The following is a 15,646-nucleotide window of genomic DNA, read 5'->3' on the forward strand; positions in this document are numbered from 1 at the left end:
CCCCTCTTGTTTCCCCCCGCGCTGAGATAGTGCGACCAAGGGGGCCCCTTTCCCACCCCCGACCAGACACTGCCCGCGAGGCCCGCGGAGTTGAGGCGCCATCGCCGCTCCGCGTCTCATCACCAGACGGGTAGGCCGACCCGATCTCGGCCTCAGGCCCGCCTCATCCTTGAGGGTATTCTTTCCTTGGTTTTGGGTATGTGTTGTCGGCGCCGTCTGTGAAGTAGAATTGTATAAGTGTTGCCGTGTGCTCGGTAGTCGGTATTAGCTCTGCATTGTGTTTTCGCTTTTACATTTGCTTTTTGTGTAAATTACATTGTGTCTTTTCTGTGTGCATTTGGTGGAATTGTATATGTGTGCTCCCGTGTGCCGCGAATAAATGTGCTTTGTGTTGAACTGTTTCCCGCTTCGCTTCGTCTTTTCCTCTATTGAATCCCCATCTTGCTTCACGTAAAGGGTTGGTAGTGGGCTGAATACGCCCGATAATTAATCGAACCGTCGAGGTCGACGATAACACCGCTCGGTTATTCTGATAGTACGGAACGGGTCGCTTAAGTGGCCCGTGTCCGAAGTCGACCTGCGGCGAGGTGCGATCGCCCGGTCTACCCTCCGCGTGGGTACTTAGGTAGGTCGAATTTGGCGAGCAACCCTATCCCACGCGGGGGCTGATTGGCTCGATCGCGGTGAGACCGAAAGGTCCACCCGTGACTGGTTCCCGGCGTTAGTCCGAGAGGGTCACGACTGGATTGTCCGTCCGGTGGGCGACGTGCCGCGATTCGAGTTACGTGGCCGTCAGCACGCCGGCGGGCGCGAATCCGCAACACTGGTGTCAGGAGTGGGATATAAACTCATCGTCCTCCTCGCGGCACTGGTATTGGAGAACGGGACAACGGGCTCTCCTGTCTCCAGCGAAATTCACGGGAATCGGTCCAGGGGTGAGAGAAGCGACCCTCGATTCCCTCCAAATTACGAGCGAGTTAAATTAACCCTTCACGAGAAGCAAGATGGCGTCTCAAGGCGAGCGGGAGCCGGGGGTATTAGAAATGGATGTAGAATGTGTAGAATCCATGGTCCAGGATGGAATCCCCGAGCAGGAAATGTTGATTGTGCAGGAACACGGACTCGCCCAACTGAACCCAGGGCCCGAGGTGGGTGCGGCAGCGGCCGCGGTGTATGACACCTCCCCCCCCTCTCCACCAAGACCCTTCCCCAACCCCTGCCGAAACGGCTCACTCAAGCGCACCCGACATGGCCCAGCTATGCGCCATGCTGGCGGCAATGACAAATGAAATGAAAAACGAAATGAAAGGCATGAACAAACAAATGATCGAAAAAATGGATGCGAATATGAAAAACGAAATGAAAGGCATGAACAAACAAATGATCGAAAAAATGGATGCGAATACACAGCAAATGAGAAAAGAAATGAAAGAACTACGGGGTGAGACGCAGAACATGGGCCGATGCCTGCAGGCGGGCATGAAGGCCGTGACCAGGGAGCTGAAAATGGCGACTCCACGTGTCGGAGCGGGCGAGCTGGGGGGGGGTGCAACGGCTGACAGGCCCGCGGTGGAGGCGGGTAAAAAAATAATTCGGGGGGCGTGTTGGGCAAGGGTCGTGAAAGAGGAATCGACGGTGACCGAAAGGGAAAAATTAAATGGGGAGACCAAAACGTGTGAGACGAGACACAAGGCCGTGACAAAGGAAATAATAATAGTTGAGACAAGGGAGGGAAAGGGTGAAGAGGTGACCGAGTTGGCAGAGACACAGGAGACAAAAAAAATAGAGACTGCATGATAATGACGGGTTTAGAGACGCACACACACACACGGAGGTAGTGGAGGATAATGAGGGTGAGCTGGTGGACTGGGTAGAGACCCAGTGCGAGCACCTGGATGGCCTCCTCCAGGAACGAGGGGAGGGAGTATGCCCCCTTGAGGCGGATCACGACCAGGTGGGTTCGGTCGTGCTTTGCGAGGTTGGGGGGAGGAGTGCTGCGAACGGGTGCACGGAGAGCTTGGGGGGTATAGAGGCCCCGGAGACCCTTGTGGGGACACGAATCCCCAGTGTGGTTGTCCCTGTGTGTGTGGTGCAAGGTGTGAGTGCGGCACCGTGTGTGGAAGCGACCCCGTGTGTGAGTGGTGTGGTGGCGATGGTGCCAGAGTACGTGCTTCCCAGCACGCCGTGTGTGGATGAGGCACCGCGGTTGAGTTCCCCCGCGTGTGTGAGTGAGGGACGGTGTGTGGATCAGGCACCGCGGGTGAGTGCCCCCGCGTGTGTGGATGAGGCACGGAGTGTGAGTGAGGCACCGCGGGTTAGTGCCCCCGCGTGTGTGGGTGAGGCACCGTGTGTGGAAGAGACCGCGTGTTTGAGTGTCGCCGTGTGTATGAGTGAGGTACCGCGGGTGAGTGCCCCCGCGTGTGTGAGTGAGGCACGGAGTGTGGATGAGGCACCGCGGGTGAGTTCCCCCGCGTGTGTAAGTAGTATGGTTTGTGTGAGTAGTGAGGCACGCGTGAGTGAACGGCCGTGTGCAAGGTCGCTGTGTGCAAGGGAGACCGTGTGTGTGAGAGAGCGGTATGTAAGGGAGATGTCGGTTGGCATGCGGGAGCACGCAGCCGCGTCTCCCGGTGTGAATGTGATGGTGTGGAATGTGTGCGTCGTAACACGCAGGTATGCGTGTGTGGAATGGAGACGGAGACGGCGACAGAGGAGAGAAAGCCGAGTAGCGGCTGTAGTTGTTTCGGGGACCGTGCCGGGTTCACCCAGCAGTGAGCACGCGGTTCGTGCTGTGCAACGCACGAGGCCGCCACGTGCTCGCTTGCGAGAGTGAAGTCCCGGTCCGGAAACGCACGCGGTGGATTTGCCGATCCCGCGGACGGACAAAGTTTAGGCAGGTAAACGGATTTGGACCGGACGGGTTCTCCACGCGATCGTGTGTGTTAAGCTCCAACGGGCAAAGCACACGTGTTCGCGTGGGGAACCCCTCGAGACGTGGGGCTTGTGTTTTTTTTTTTATGCGCACGGTGACGTCATGGCTGCACGTGTGGTTGGAATCCGGCAGGAGGGGTATCTCTGCCGGATGGTACCGTCCAAGGAGGGACGAGGTACACGTGCAGCTGCATGACGTCACGGGCAGGTGCAAGGTGCGCGAGCTCTGAGTTGCCGCGCAGGTGCTGCGCATGTAAAAAAAAAAACAAAAAAAAAACAGCAAGCCTCACTTTCGGGTGTACAGGATTCCTGGGCAAGGGGTGGAAGACCCCCTTGCCTGGGCACAGGATGAAAACTAGTTAGGGGGAAGGGTTAGCTTAGCTGGACCGACTTCATGGGGCAGGGGTAAGTCCTCATGGAGTCCGTGGAATGGATTAGTTAGAGGGATTGTAGCCAGATTTAGGTTGGGAAATAAATTGATTTTTGGGACATTTGAGGACAGTGACAGACTTTGGATGTGTAGTGGGGACGTAGCTTAGCTACGTAGGTTAAATGGAACGTGCTACTAGTTTAAGGGACGACGTGGGAGCACGAGTTAGTTAGGGGAGGTAGTTAGGTTCATGAAACCACCATTCAGGTCCTTTAGGTGAGGTATCTCGGTAAGTACATGTGTAGTTAGGCCCAAACCCGTTGTCTAGTGGGAATACATGTCATTTATGCGTGCTGCGACTCTTCAGGATAGCCGTTTTTCTTTTGCTATCTTTATTTTGGACCAACCGCCATGATTACCACCACAATCACAACATCAACCACCAACCACAACGCCGCTTCACCACAACCGCCACGACCTTCCCGTCACACCTCGCAACCGTAGCATCGCCACCGTTCTTGCCCCGCTGTGGGTACCGGTGTTGGACTCGTGCAGGGCGCGCGTCGAACAGCGTGTACAAAATCACGGATTTTGTGCTTCAAAAACGGATCAAAAACGACACACGCCCACTTTTTGCCGTCCAATCGGTGAGCGAGGGGCGAATTGGCCCCGCCCCCAGGGCGATCGATAAATGCAAATTTATGGATCAAAAAGCCTTCACGCCCACTTTTTCTCGGGCCAATGGGGAGCGAGGTGAAAGGTCGAAGGGAGGGGGTCAAAGAGGAGAGGGCGAAGCTACAGGGCGGATAAAAGGACCGTGTTCGTCAGTAGACGAGGAGAGTCCAGAGGCGGAGAGTAGGAGAGTAGGAGAGTCGGAAACAGAGAGTCAAGACTTCGCGGGCGGTGGAGCTGCTCGTCGTGTGCGTTGGAGTCGGAACGAAGGGGACGGAGCTGTGGAAAGGCGGCGACACCAGACGAGGGGGTGCTCGCGTCGTGCAGGGAGCTGCACCCGAGGGAGGCCGACAGCGCGACCTGGCCGAGGTGGAGACGCTCGTCGCGGGATAATAAAGATCCTCTATACCCCGAGCATCAGCAACCCCCTCCTGTTTCCCCCCGCGCTGAGATAGTGCGACCAAGGGGGCCCCTTTCCCACCCCCTACCAGACACTGCCCGCGAGGCCCGCGGAGTTGAGGCGCCATCGCCGCTCCGCGTCTCATCACCAGACGGGTAGGCCGACCCGGTCTCGGCCTCAGGCCCGCCTCATCCTTGAGGGTATTCTTTCCTTGGTTTTGGGTATGTGTTGTCGTCGCCGTCTGTGAAGTAAAATTGTATAAGTGTTGCCGTGTGCTCGGTAGTCGGTATTAGCTCTGCATTGTGTTTTCGCTTTTATATTTGCCTTTTGTGTAAATTGAATTGTGTTTTTCTTTTCTGTGTGCATTTGGTGGAATTGTATATGTGTGCTTCCCGTGTGCCGCGAATAAATGTGCTTTATTATTGAACTGTTCTCCCGCTTCGCTTCGTCTTTTCCTCTATTGAATCCCCATCTTGCTTCACGTAAAGGGTTGGTAGTGGGCTGAATACGCCCGATAATTAATCGAACCGTCGAGGTCGACGATAACACCGCTCGGTTATTCTGATAGTACGGAACGGGTCGCTTAAGTGGCCCGTGTCCGAAGTCGACCTGCGGCGAGGTGCGATCGCCCGGTCTACCCTCCGCGTGGGTACTTAGGTAGGTCGAATTTGGCGAGCAACCCTATCCCACGCGGGGGCTGATTGGCTCGATCGCGGTGAGACCGAAAGGTCCACCCGTGACTGGTTCCCGGCGTTAGTCCGAGAGGGTCACGACTGGATTGTCCGTCCGGTGGGTGACGTGCCGCGATTCGAGTTACGTGGCCGTCAGCACGCCGGCGGGCGCGAATCCGCAACAATATATATATACACATATACACATACATATATATATATATATATATATATATATATATATATATATATATATATATATACATATATACATATATATATACATATATATACACATATATATATATATATATACACATATATATATATATATATATATATATATATATATATATATATATATATATATATATATATATATATATATATATATATATATATATATATATATATATATATATATATATATATATATATATATATATATATATATATATATATATATATATATATATATATATATATATATATATATATATATATATATATATATATATATATATATATATATATATATATATATATATATATATATATATATATATATATATATATATATATATATATATATATATATATATACACATATATATATATATATATATATATATATATATATATATATATATATATATATATATATATATATACACACATATATATATACCGGGCGTAGTGGCGTGCGCCTGTAATCCGGCGACTCGGAGGCTTGGGTTGGAGGATCGCTTGAGGACGGGGGCTCTGCACTGGGCAGGGTGTAGAGCAGCCCGGAATCATGGCGAAACCCAAATCCTGATCCCTGTGTCGTAAGAGGCGACCAGGGTTGCGTCAGGAAGGGCATCCGGCGTAAAACCTGTGCCAAATCAGTATGCGGATCATAACGGATGATCCGCTGTGGCGACCCCTAACGGGAGCAGCCGAAAGATGAACAACATATATATATACATATATATATATATATATATATATATATATATATATATATATATATATATATATATATATATATATATATATATATATATATATATATACATATGTGTCGAGTCAGGTGATCATGTCCCACGGTAATATACATATATATATATATATATATATATATATATATATATATATATATATATATATATACATATATACATATATATTGTTACGGATTCGCGCCCGCCGGCGTGCTGACGGCCACGTAACTCGAATCGCGGCACGTCGCCCACCGGACGGACAATCCAGTCGTGACCCTCTCGGACTAACGCCGGGAACCAGTCATGGGTGGACCCTTCGGTCTCACCGCGATCGAGCCAATCGGCCCCCGCGTGGGATAGGGTTGCTCGCCAAATTCGACCTACCTAAGTACCCACACGGAGGGTAGACCGGGCGATCGCACCTCGCCGCAGGTCGACTTCGGACACGGGCCACTTAAGCGACCCGTTCCGTACTATCGGGATAACCGAGCGGTGTTATCGTCGGCCTCGACGGTTCGATTAATTATCGGGCGTATTCAGCCCACTACCAACCCTTTACGTGAAGCAAGATGAGGATTCAATGAGAGAAATGACGAAGCGAAGCGGGGAAGCAGTTCAACATAAAGCACATTTATTCGCGATGAACGGAAAGCACACATATACAATTCCACCAAAAGCACATAGAAGGAAAAGAAACACAATGCAATTTTACACAAAAAGCAAATGTAAAAGCGAAGACACAATGCAGAGCTGTCCGACTACCGAGCACACGGCAACACTTATACAATTCTACTTCACAGACGGCGCCGACAACACATACCCAAAACCAAGAAAAAGAACACCCTCAAGGATGAGGCGGGCCTGAGGCCGAGACCGGGTCGGGCCTACCCGTCTGGTGATGAGACGCGGAGCGGCGATGGTGCCTCAACTCCGCGGGCCTCGCGGACAGTGTCTGGTAGGGGGTGGGAAGGGGGCCCCCTTGGTCGCACTATCTCAGCGCGGGGGGAAACAGGAGGGGGTTGCTGATGCTCGGGGAAAGGAGGATTTTTACTCTGTCTCGGGTCCCGCGACGAGCGTCTCCACCTCGACCAGGTCGCGCCGTCGGCCTCCCTGGTGTGCAGCTCCCGGAACCGACGTGAGCACCCCCTCGTCTGCCTTCGCCGCCGCCGCCTCTCCACAGCTCCGTCCTCTTCGCTCCGACTCCAACTCCGAACTCTTCCTCCTGCGAACTTCCCAACTGCACTCAACTCCAACGCACACGACGACGACCCTTTTCTGACGAACGCAGCCGCTTATATAAGCCCCGTGGCTTCGCCTTTGACCCCCTGCCTTCGACCTTTCACCTCGCTCCCCATTGGCCCGAGAAAAAGTGGGCGTGAATGCATTTTGATCCATGAATTTGCATATAGCGACCGCCCTCCAACGCCCTGGAGGCGGGGCCAAATCGCCCCTCGCTCACCGATTGGACGGAACAAAAGTGGGCGTGAGTCGTTTTTGATCCGTTTTTGGAGCGGAAAATCTGTGGTTTTGTACACGCTGTTCGGCGCGCGCCCTGCACGAGTCCAATACCGGTACCCACAAGCGGCGCAAGAACGGTGGCGATGCGACGGTTGCGAGGTGTGACGGGAAAGGTCGTGGCTGTTGTGGTGAAGCGGCGTTGTGGTGGGTGGTTGATGTTGTGACGACTGTTGAGACGTGGTTGGTGGTGGTAATCATGGCGGTTGGTCCAAAATAAAGATAGCAAAAGAAAAACGGCTATCCTGAAGAGTCGCAGCACGCATGAATGACATTTATTCCCTCTAGACAACGGGTTTGGGCCTAACTACACATATACTTACCGAGATATCTCACCTAAGGGACCTGAATGGTGGTTTGCGAATTTGGTAACCACAACCACAATATATATGTATATATATATATATATATATATATATATATATATATATATATATATATATATATATATATATATATATATATATATAACCGGGCGTAGTGGCGTGCGCCTGTAATCCGGCTACTCGGAGGCTTGGGTTGGAGGATCGCTTGAGGACAGGAGCTCTGCGCTGGGCCGCGCTATGAGAGGGTGTATGGCAGCCTGGAATCATGGCGAAACCCAACCCTTATCCCTGTGTCGTAAGAGGCGACCAGGGTTGCGTCAGGAAGGGCATCCGGCGTAAAACATGTGCCAAATCAGTATGCGGATCATAACAGATGATCCGCTGTGGCGACCCCTAACGGGAGCAGCCGAAAGACGAACAACAACAACAACATATATATATATATATATATATATATATATATATATATATATATATATATATATATATATATATATATATGTATATGGCGAGAGATGGTGCCTGTCCTAGCATAAATTAACATTGTAGAAGATATAATGGGATAATTCTGCTCTGTGTCTCCTTTTGTAAGATTGCTTGTCTTTTGTCGCAGCCCACAAATTCCTTCCTGTCCCCTGCTGTACATAAAAATAAAGCCCATTCAATGTCCTACATACCTTTCCTCACTTGATTGTAAATACATGCTTTGTATCGAAATGTTCCCAGCTCGTTTTCATGTTTTCTTCCATTGGTCCAGTATCGTTTTGCACCTTCGTTTTACCGGGACGTTATCCCCCAACGATCTGTTTCCTAGCCGGTCCATGCTTGGCAGTCCCGCTCAGCTGCATCTGATCTGGTCAGGTGATCCGGTTTGAGCAAGTGCGTACTGAGGGCATGTCCCACTGTAATTAGATCACGTGACCTTTAGGTAAATGTTATTCATGAGAGGAAGGACCCTAAGTCACGTGGTCGAGTTATTGGCATTCACGGTCGATTAGCGACCCGCCGCATCACGAAGTTATTCGTGTGCGACGGCCTGCAATTCCGGAGAGTCTGGTGGGAACCCGAGATCGTTCACACCTTGTGGTGTTCGTCCCCGACCCTGGGTCCGCAACAATATTTTGGGGAGAAACTCCCCTGTAAACCTCCTTTTTTAATGCCATGTACAAGGTTTAGTACGTCACGGGTGATGAAGGCTGTGGTCGAGTTTTATCGGAATTGCACGCCTAGTTTTAGAGAAGAAGTTGCAAATGTTAACTGATGGACGGACGGACTGACTGACGGACGGATAACGCGCCATCCCATTAGCTCCCCGTAACTACGTTCCAGGTGAGCTGAAAATGTCAAAAGTTGTAAATTTAAAAAATATTGTTTACATTCTACTGAGTGGTTTGGCAACTCTGAAAGATGGATTTATGACTTAGTCAAAGACAAACGTGAATATATGTAAAAGGAACTTATAAACCGGAGTCGAAACAAAGCAATCATCCCATTCTTGGAGTTGTTCCCACATTGCACATTGTTAACAAAGTGAATTCCAGTTATCATCACGTAAACTTAGCATCCTTACTTTTTGATGCATTGATTTAATTTAGACTAGCATAACCCGCGCTCTGTGCGACATATTGGGGTGGGTGTGTTTGAGAAAGGAACTGGTGCAGAGTATCAGTCGTAATTTTACTTTAATGCAGTAAGTGGAATACGATTTCACCGTTTCAGAACCATTTTATTTACTTTTTTTGTGCCATGCACCTCATATGGTCTTTGAGATAATGTAAGCCGAATATCACGTTACTCGAGCGCAGAACAAAGTCGAAGATAGTGCGACACGAAACCACAAACTCGGAAATAATATATAAGATTACTTACGATTGTGTCAAAGGTTGCAAGAGTGGTAGCAATTCTATATCTGGTGTGGGTTCAATGCGAGACACTGATAAATGTAGGTTATGAGACGTTTGGTGTAATGAGACGCTTTCCAGAATCACTACTCACCTCCACTCATCTGATTCTCTCTTGTTTGTGTTTTTTAACTGCGTGTGGAACCCACTTCCACATCCTCTTCAATCTCATTCTTCCCTCCAGGTCTTCAAGACAGCTGATCACCATCATTTCAGATCATCCCTAATCCAAAACCATGATGTTTTCTACCCTCTTTCTCCTATAATGTTACAGTATTTCAATCTACATTTAATTATTGGCTCCATGACGGTACGACCTCTTCTTTCGTATATGCAGCATAAGGTTGCGGGGTAGCATGATTGGCTGACGACGCGGCTGTGCCGCTGATGCATTGCCCTCTGCTGACTATGGCAGGAATTAGTAATTTGTTCATGGTGCCGGCGATAGCTTGCCTACTCTTCCTGAAGGACACCATGGGATCTTCAACGTCCACAAACAAATGCTGACAGACGGTACGCCCGTTTGATGTCCATTCGAGGGACTGCACACACATTGATGATTAACCCTGCCTGTGAAACAGTGGGATGACAGTTTATAGCTGGGTTGGGATTCCAACCCAGTTTAGACAGATTTGAGGCGAGTGTGCCAACCTCTCTAAGCCATCCTGTTAGCCCGATGCTACGACTGTTCGGATTGCTTTGAGGCGACATTTTGATTCTGGTTCCAAAATAACACTTCATGTAACATTTATACTCACCTCCTGTCTCCCATTGCTAAATGAGCTGTGTCTCTTTTCCAATCTAAGCCTCCAAAACATTTTCATGTCGTATAAATGCGACGGTGTCGTATACATTTTGTGATGGGTGAAGCTTCACTCCCATGTACTTTGTATATTTGCGTTGATGCTTTAGTCTAATCTACAAAGTGGTTGGTTTTGGTTCAGGTGTGTGTGTGTGTGTGTGTGTGTGTGTGTGTGTGTGTGTGTGTGTGTGTGTGTGTGTGTGTGTGTGTGTGTGTGTGTGTGTGTGTGTGTGTGTGTGTGAGTGAGTGTGATGTCATGTGTATCTTTTTCAGTATACATCCAATTCCAAAAGCCAGGATCAGGATTTGGAAGGTATGCACTTTTGCACTTCATCTCACTCACATTTGCTTCCATTGTATTTTAAATACATTTGGGACAAAAAAAAATCTTTCTAACCATAATGTATGTATGCATCGATTTAACTGTCTTGGATATGCTTTTTCTTTCATCAATAGCATGTTTATGTCATTTACTTAAGAGTTTTGTGGCAAACACTTAGCGAAGACCTGGGATGCTGTAATGGATGAAACAGCTTTCATTCACATTTCTTCGAAAGATGACTTGCCATGGTTTTCATCATCTGGTCAAACTGGTTTATCATTGTTTCCTTAACCTCGTTTTTGCCTCAAAAACATGATAAATACGGATTACATTCTAACCGGATTTGCGCCAGACATGTTTTTTTTTTTCTTCTTCAAACTAACATCTTACGAGGCTTTGTTTCCGGCAGAAACTGAGATTTCACAACGCTACCTGCTTGCAATCCAGAAGGTACCACCTACCCCTGCAGTGCAGGTCAACATTGCAGATGCTGTCGAGGAAATTTCGGAGACAGAGCGGTGAGATCACTTCATGATTATAATCCTGATTAGAAAATTGCAAACAAATCATGGGATGTTGCAATGTTGATCATTCTTGGTCAGGTGGTCTGATGGCCATTTTTTGATTCACTGATGAAAGTAGTAAAGCAGAATTGGACTGGAATTGCTTAAAACCATGTCTCAATGTCTGCGGTGTGTGTGTGTGTGTGTGTGTGTGTGTGTGTGTGTGTGTGTGTGTGTGTGTGTGTGTGTGTGTGTGTGTGTGTGTGTGTGTGTGTGTGTGTGTGTTCAGCAACAGTTACACTTGTGCACAATATTCCTGCCTGGCATGATCTATGGAAGATATTGCCTTGTTTTGAAAGGTTACATAATAAATAAGCCGTTCAAAATGATCGCTTATTGTCACGAGCTTTGTTTTCTAGATCCCTAGGTAGATTGCAAAGGTCAGACACGATGTAGTATGTTTCCCATGCATTATTTATCGCACGTACGATTGTGTTTTGAAAACCTATTGCTTTCTCTCAGCAATAAATGTCATGTGTCAGTGATAACAGAACCTTCAGTGCTCCCTTATTGTGAGTTTCTTTTTCAAATTTGAAATTCTAATTTTGCATGATCGTATATTTATAACAGCTTGGTATATTTCACACACGCGCCCACACCTCAATGCTGTTGTAGACTAGAGGTTGTCCATGATACCATCGTCAATTTGACAGATATTCTCCAGGTATGATTAGGGATCTCAGCAGATCGGTGCATCACTTGACTCAAATTACCGTTGTTACCCTCAAGATAATAACCCAACATCGGTATAGGCTGATAGGATGGCCAGCTCATAGACACACTCCCTCAAATACCGCGCTGTCAGTTAATATAAGGCGACCCGATCATACATCAGCCGGTTTGGCAGCAACTGAGTCACACTAATGTTGTGGATAACAAAATCCAGACTGATAGCACAGACACAAAGAGCACTGTTGCCTGGTAACCGTGCAATGTCCAACTATGGCAAAAAAAGCTTATTAATTGCCTTCCATAGCTTGTTACTCTACTCGGGTATTAATAAATTGTTTATAAATTGCTTTAAAAGCACCGATGGCTGCGATGGGCATCAGTGAGTTTATTCATCCCCTCTGTGCTGTGTTTATCAGAGAGAAAAGAGAAAAAAAGAGGCTTTTATGGTCGGACAAGATAGAATGGTGCAGGTAATAACACCTTGTAGAAAAACAACATTTTTCAAAGGGATTGTATATTAATGCTGATGGAGAAAGACCAAAGCCTAGAATTTATGGGAAGACGGTGCCACTATGTTTCACGATCCTGCCAGGATGGGTTTTGGATATAAAAACAGTGAAAAAGTTCAAGTATGGAATTTGATAAGTAATCTACCTCCTTCCTACACCCTCACTCCCATTCCTTTCCCTCCCTATGAATTATTGCCTGATCATTTTCTGTGTGATGAATATCTCGTCCTCGTCATCAGTTTGAGTTATTATACTTCTTTTTTTTTTCCATTTTTGATTTACGGGAAGGGGATGATGAAGAGAATCATAATGAGCATGATGCGGGAATAGCTTGTTGGGAATGTAACACAGATGTAATACGCTAGATGATTTCCACATATTTATGCTTTTGTTTCTGTGCATCGTATTTAGTTTGAGAAAACCGTTTCCGAATTTTTTCCCCTCCTTTCAGAAAGAAGGAACAAGAAGCACGCGAGTGTTTACACGACCTAGTGAGGAAAGCGATCCCTCCGTATTTCTCTTCCCAGCGAGAGAAGGTGGTTTATGTCAACCAGGTACGATCTCAGCGTGATGCATTTGGGGTTATACACAGCTCAGGGCAGTCAATAATGTTTCTGCTTCCGAGTTATGGAGAATGTATAACTGATCCCAAGAATGAGCTTCAGAAAACAAAATCCATCTTTGAAAAACATTTACAGAAGCTGTATATTCCATTACGAGCAAATACAACCTGTCGCTTCGCTGACGGGTCAATAGAGTGGGGGGTGAGAAAGAGGGAGAGAGAGAGGAGGCAGGTGTAGGGTGAGAGGAGAGAGGGGAGTTAGGTGGGAGGTGGGGAGAGAGAGAAGAGGGAAGAGAGTGCTGCATTTTATGAGGAGGTGGCAGAGTTAGAGAAAAGGGTGGGGGAGAGAAGGAAAAAAAATTATAAAAGACAGGTGAGGGGTGGAGGTGGGGTTAACATAGAGAATGATATGTGTTGCTTAATGACCGAACACAAAAGTATATATTTAAAAAACATGTCAGAACAGCTGTACATACAACGACACAAGAGTTTGTAAAGTAATCCACTGGGACATCTGCAAAAACTTTGATATTCCAGTTCCAGAAAATTTGTGGGAAAATGAACCAAAATCAATCACTATAAACATTGAAGTACCGCTCACGAACGACGTTATGATCCCATCGGGCGTGATAATCGAAAACAAAGCATTGTGACCAGATATCATCCTAAGGTCCAAAAAAAAAAAAAGAGAAGAAGGCATTGCTAATTAAGGCGTTAAGACGGGTGATTTTGGACTAACGATGCAGAAATCAAATACCAAGACCACATGCATGAAGTGAAAAGATCCTGAAAGCTGAAGAATGCCAAAGTTGTACCAGTGATGACGAAGAACCTCATGGGAATGATGAAGAAGAACCTCACAGAGATATTAAAAACCATCCCTGGGAATATCACTACAAACGAACTACCGTAGGAAGCCGTCCTGGGCTCAGTAACGATCCTGAAGAGAGCCCTCTGCACAAAACTTGGAGAACAGAAAACTTCACAGCTTTGTCTGTGAATCGTGACCCCTTACCGAAATGAAGGTGGATACTTTGAGCCCTCCCTGGGAGGACTCCATTCCACATTTTGAAACTCCATATGTAGACACACACACACACACACACACACACACACACACACACACACACACACACACACACACACACACACACACACACTAAACACACACGACGTTGGATACTTCGAGACCTGTGAGGGATCCGTTCCACTTTCTGAAACCTGCATATACAAAAAAATAACTTCACAGCTTGGTCTGTGGACCGTGACCCCCTTACCGTAATGATGCTGGATACTTTGAGCACACCCTGGGAGGACTCCATTCCACATTCTGAAACCCCATATGTGGACACAGACACAGACACATTGCCTTTTCTTAGTATCGATTTACCTTAAACGATTCCATGACAGACACACCACGTCCAATTATTTAATTATCTTAAACTATTCCAGGACCAACACTTTCGACACTTATTGAGTCCGGACAATATCCGATCCTAAAAGCGAAATAATATTTCGATGATATACTTTAATTAGTCCACGAAAGTAGATCATGGAAAATCGTCTCATAATGCATGAAATCGCTCCAAACTCCTAATTTGAAAACTATAGTACTTATAAAAGCGATGTACACAACGATTCGTAGCTATGATGAACAGGCATTCGAGTGAATGCATTAAATCGTTTCGCTTGATGAAGCTGATTCCATGAAATAAACATTGTAGAAAATAAGCCAATTTTGCCTGCTCGTCTGTGCACGTGTCACCTGGTACTTCGGTTCGAGGTCCACGCAAATGGTTTTTGTGTTTGTTTTTTTAAACGTCCGTTTTTTAAAACCAGATTTGCTTTGATTCCCTGAAGAGCACCTCACCAAGCCTCCAAAAATGTAGACACAGATCTGGCAGACGCGATGGATAGGCAGTCCCTCTGGGGGACAAGGTGCGAGGTCTTGCAGTTTATGCATTAAATCATTCAGCTCAATGAAGCTGCTTAATTTTTTGTTTACTCAATATAATTCTCCAAACAGTTTAAAAAGATAAGTTTAATGCTTTGGAAATTACACATTTTCTTGTGTATGTATGGCAGAGGGACATAGCCTTGCTTGCTAAATGTAAATAGGTATACCGGCTTAGTTATAAGACTCGCTATTTCTTTAAATTATCAGATTTCACAACAGATTTCGACATTTATTTAATCCAGACGATATCCGATCCTGAAAAGCAAAATAATATTTCATTGATATACTTCAATTAGTCCGTGAGAGTAGATCGTGGAAAATCGTCTCCTAAAATGCCTGAAATCGCTCCAAGCTCCGAATTTGAAAACTTATCGTACTTACAAAAGCGATGTACACAACGATCCGAAGCTACGATGAACAAGCATTCGATAATATGAGTGAGTAAAGTGAAAACAACAACTTTATTGGTAAGAAATCGTTGCGGCCTGTTCCA

General features: G+C 46.7%; 1 protein-coding gene and 1 pseudogene across 22 annotated transcripts in view; both read left to right on the plus strand.

Annotated features, from left to right (window-relative positions):
• SPAG17 (sperm associated antigen 17) overlaps positions 1–15,646 on the plus strand; it is a 140,616-nt gene that overhangs the window by 106,906 nt on the left and 18,064 nt on the right. For 18 of the 22 annotated variants that reach the window (XR_015052136.1, XR_015052138.1, XR_015052137.1 and 15 more), the window contains 4 exons: positions 10,842–10,881; positions 11,300–11,408; positions 12,542–12,595; positions 13,086–13,188. Coding sequence is in view for 15 of the 22 variants with exons in the window: in XM_085858729.1 (XP_085714855.1) it covers positions 10,842–10,881; positions 11,300–11,408; positions 12,542–12,595; positions 13,086–13,188 (306 nt within the window). In the remaining 7 variants the exon portion in view is untranslated. Of the gene's footprint in view, positions 1–9,950; positions 10,816–10,841; positions 10,882–11,299; positions 11,409–12,541; positions 12,596–13,085; positions 13,189–15,646 lie in introns of those variants that run through there. The other 4 variants (XR_015052142.1, XR_015052143.1, XM_085858734.1 and 1 more) reach the window with 4 other exon arrangements.
• Positions 8,010–8,150, plus strand: LOC147010689 (signal recognition particle RNA; annotated as a pseudogene).

This window comes from Eptatretus burgeri, chromosome 16, assembly GCF_056783735.1.
Source record: "Eptatretus burgeri isolate ZD-2024b chromosome 16, Ebu_testis_v1, whole genome shotgun sequence".
Lineage (NCBI taxonomy): Eukaryota > Metazoa > Chordata > Myxini > Myxiniformes > Myxinidae > Eptatretus > Eptatretus burgeri.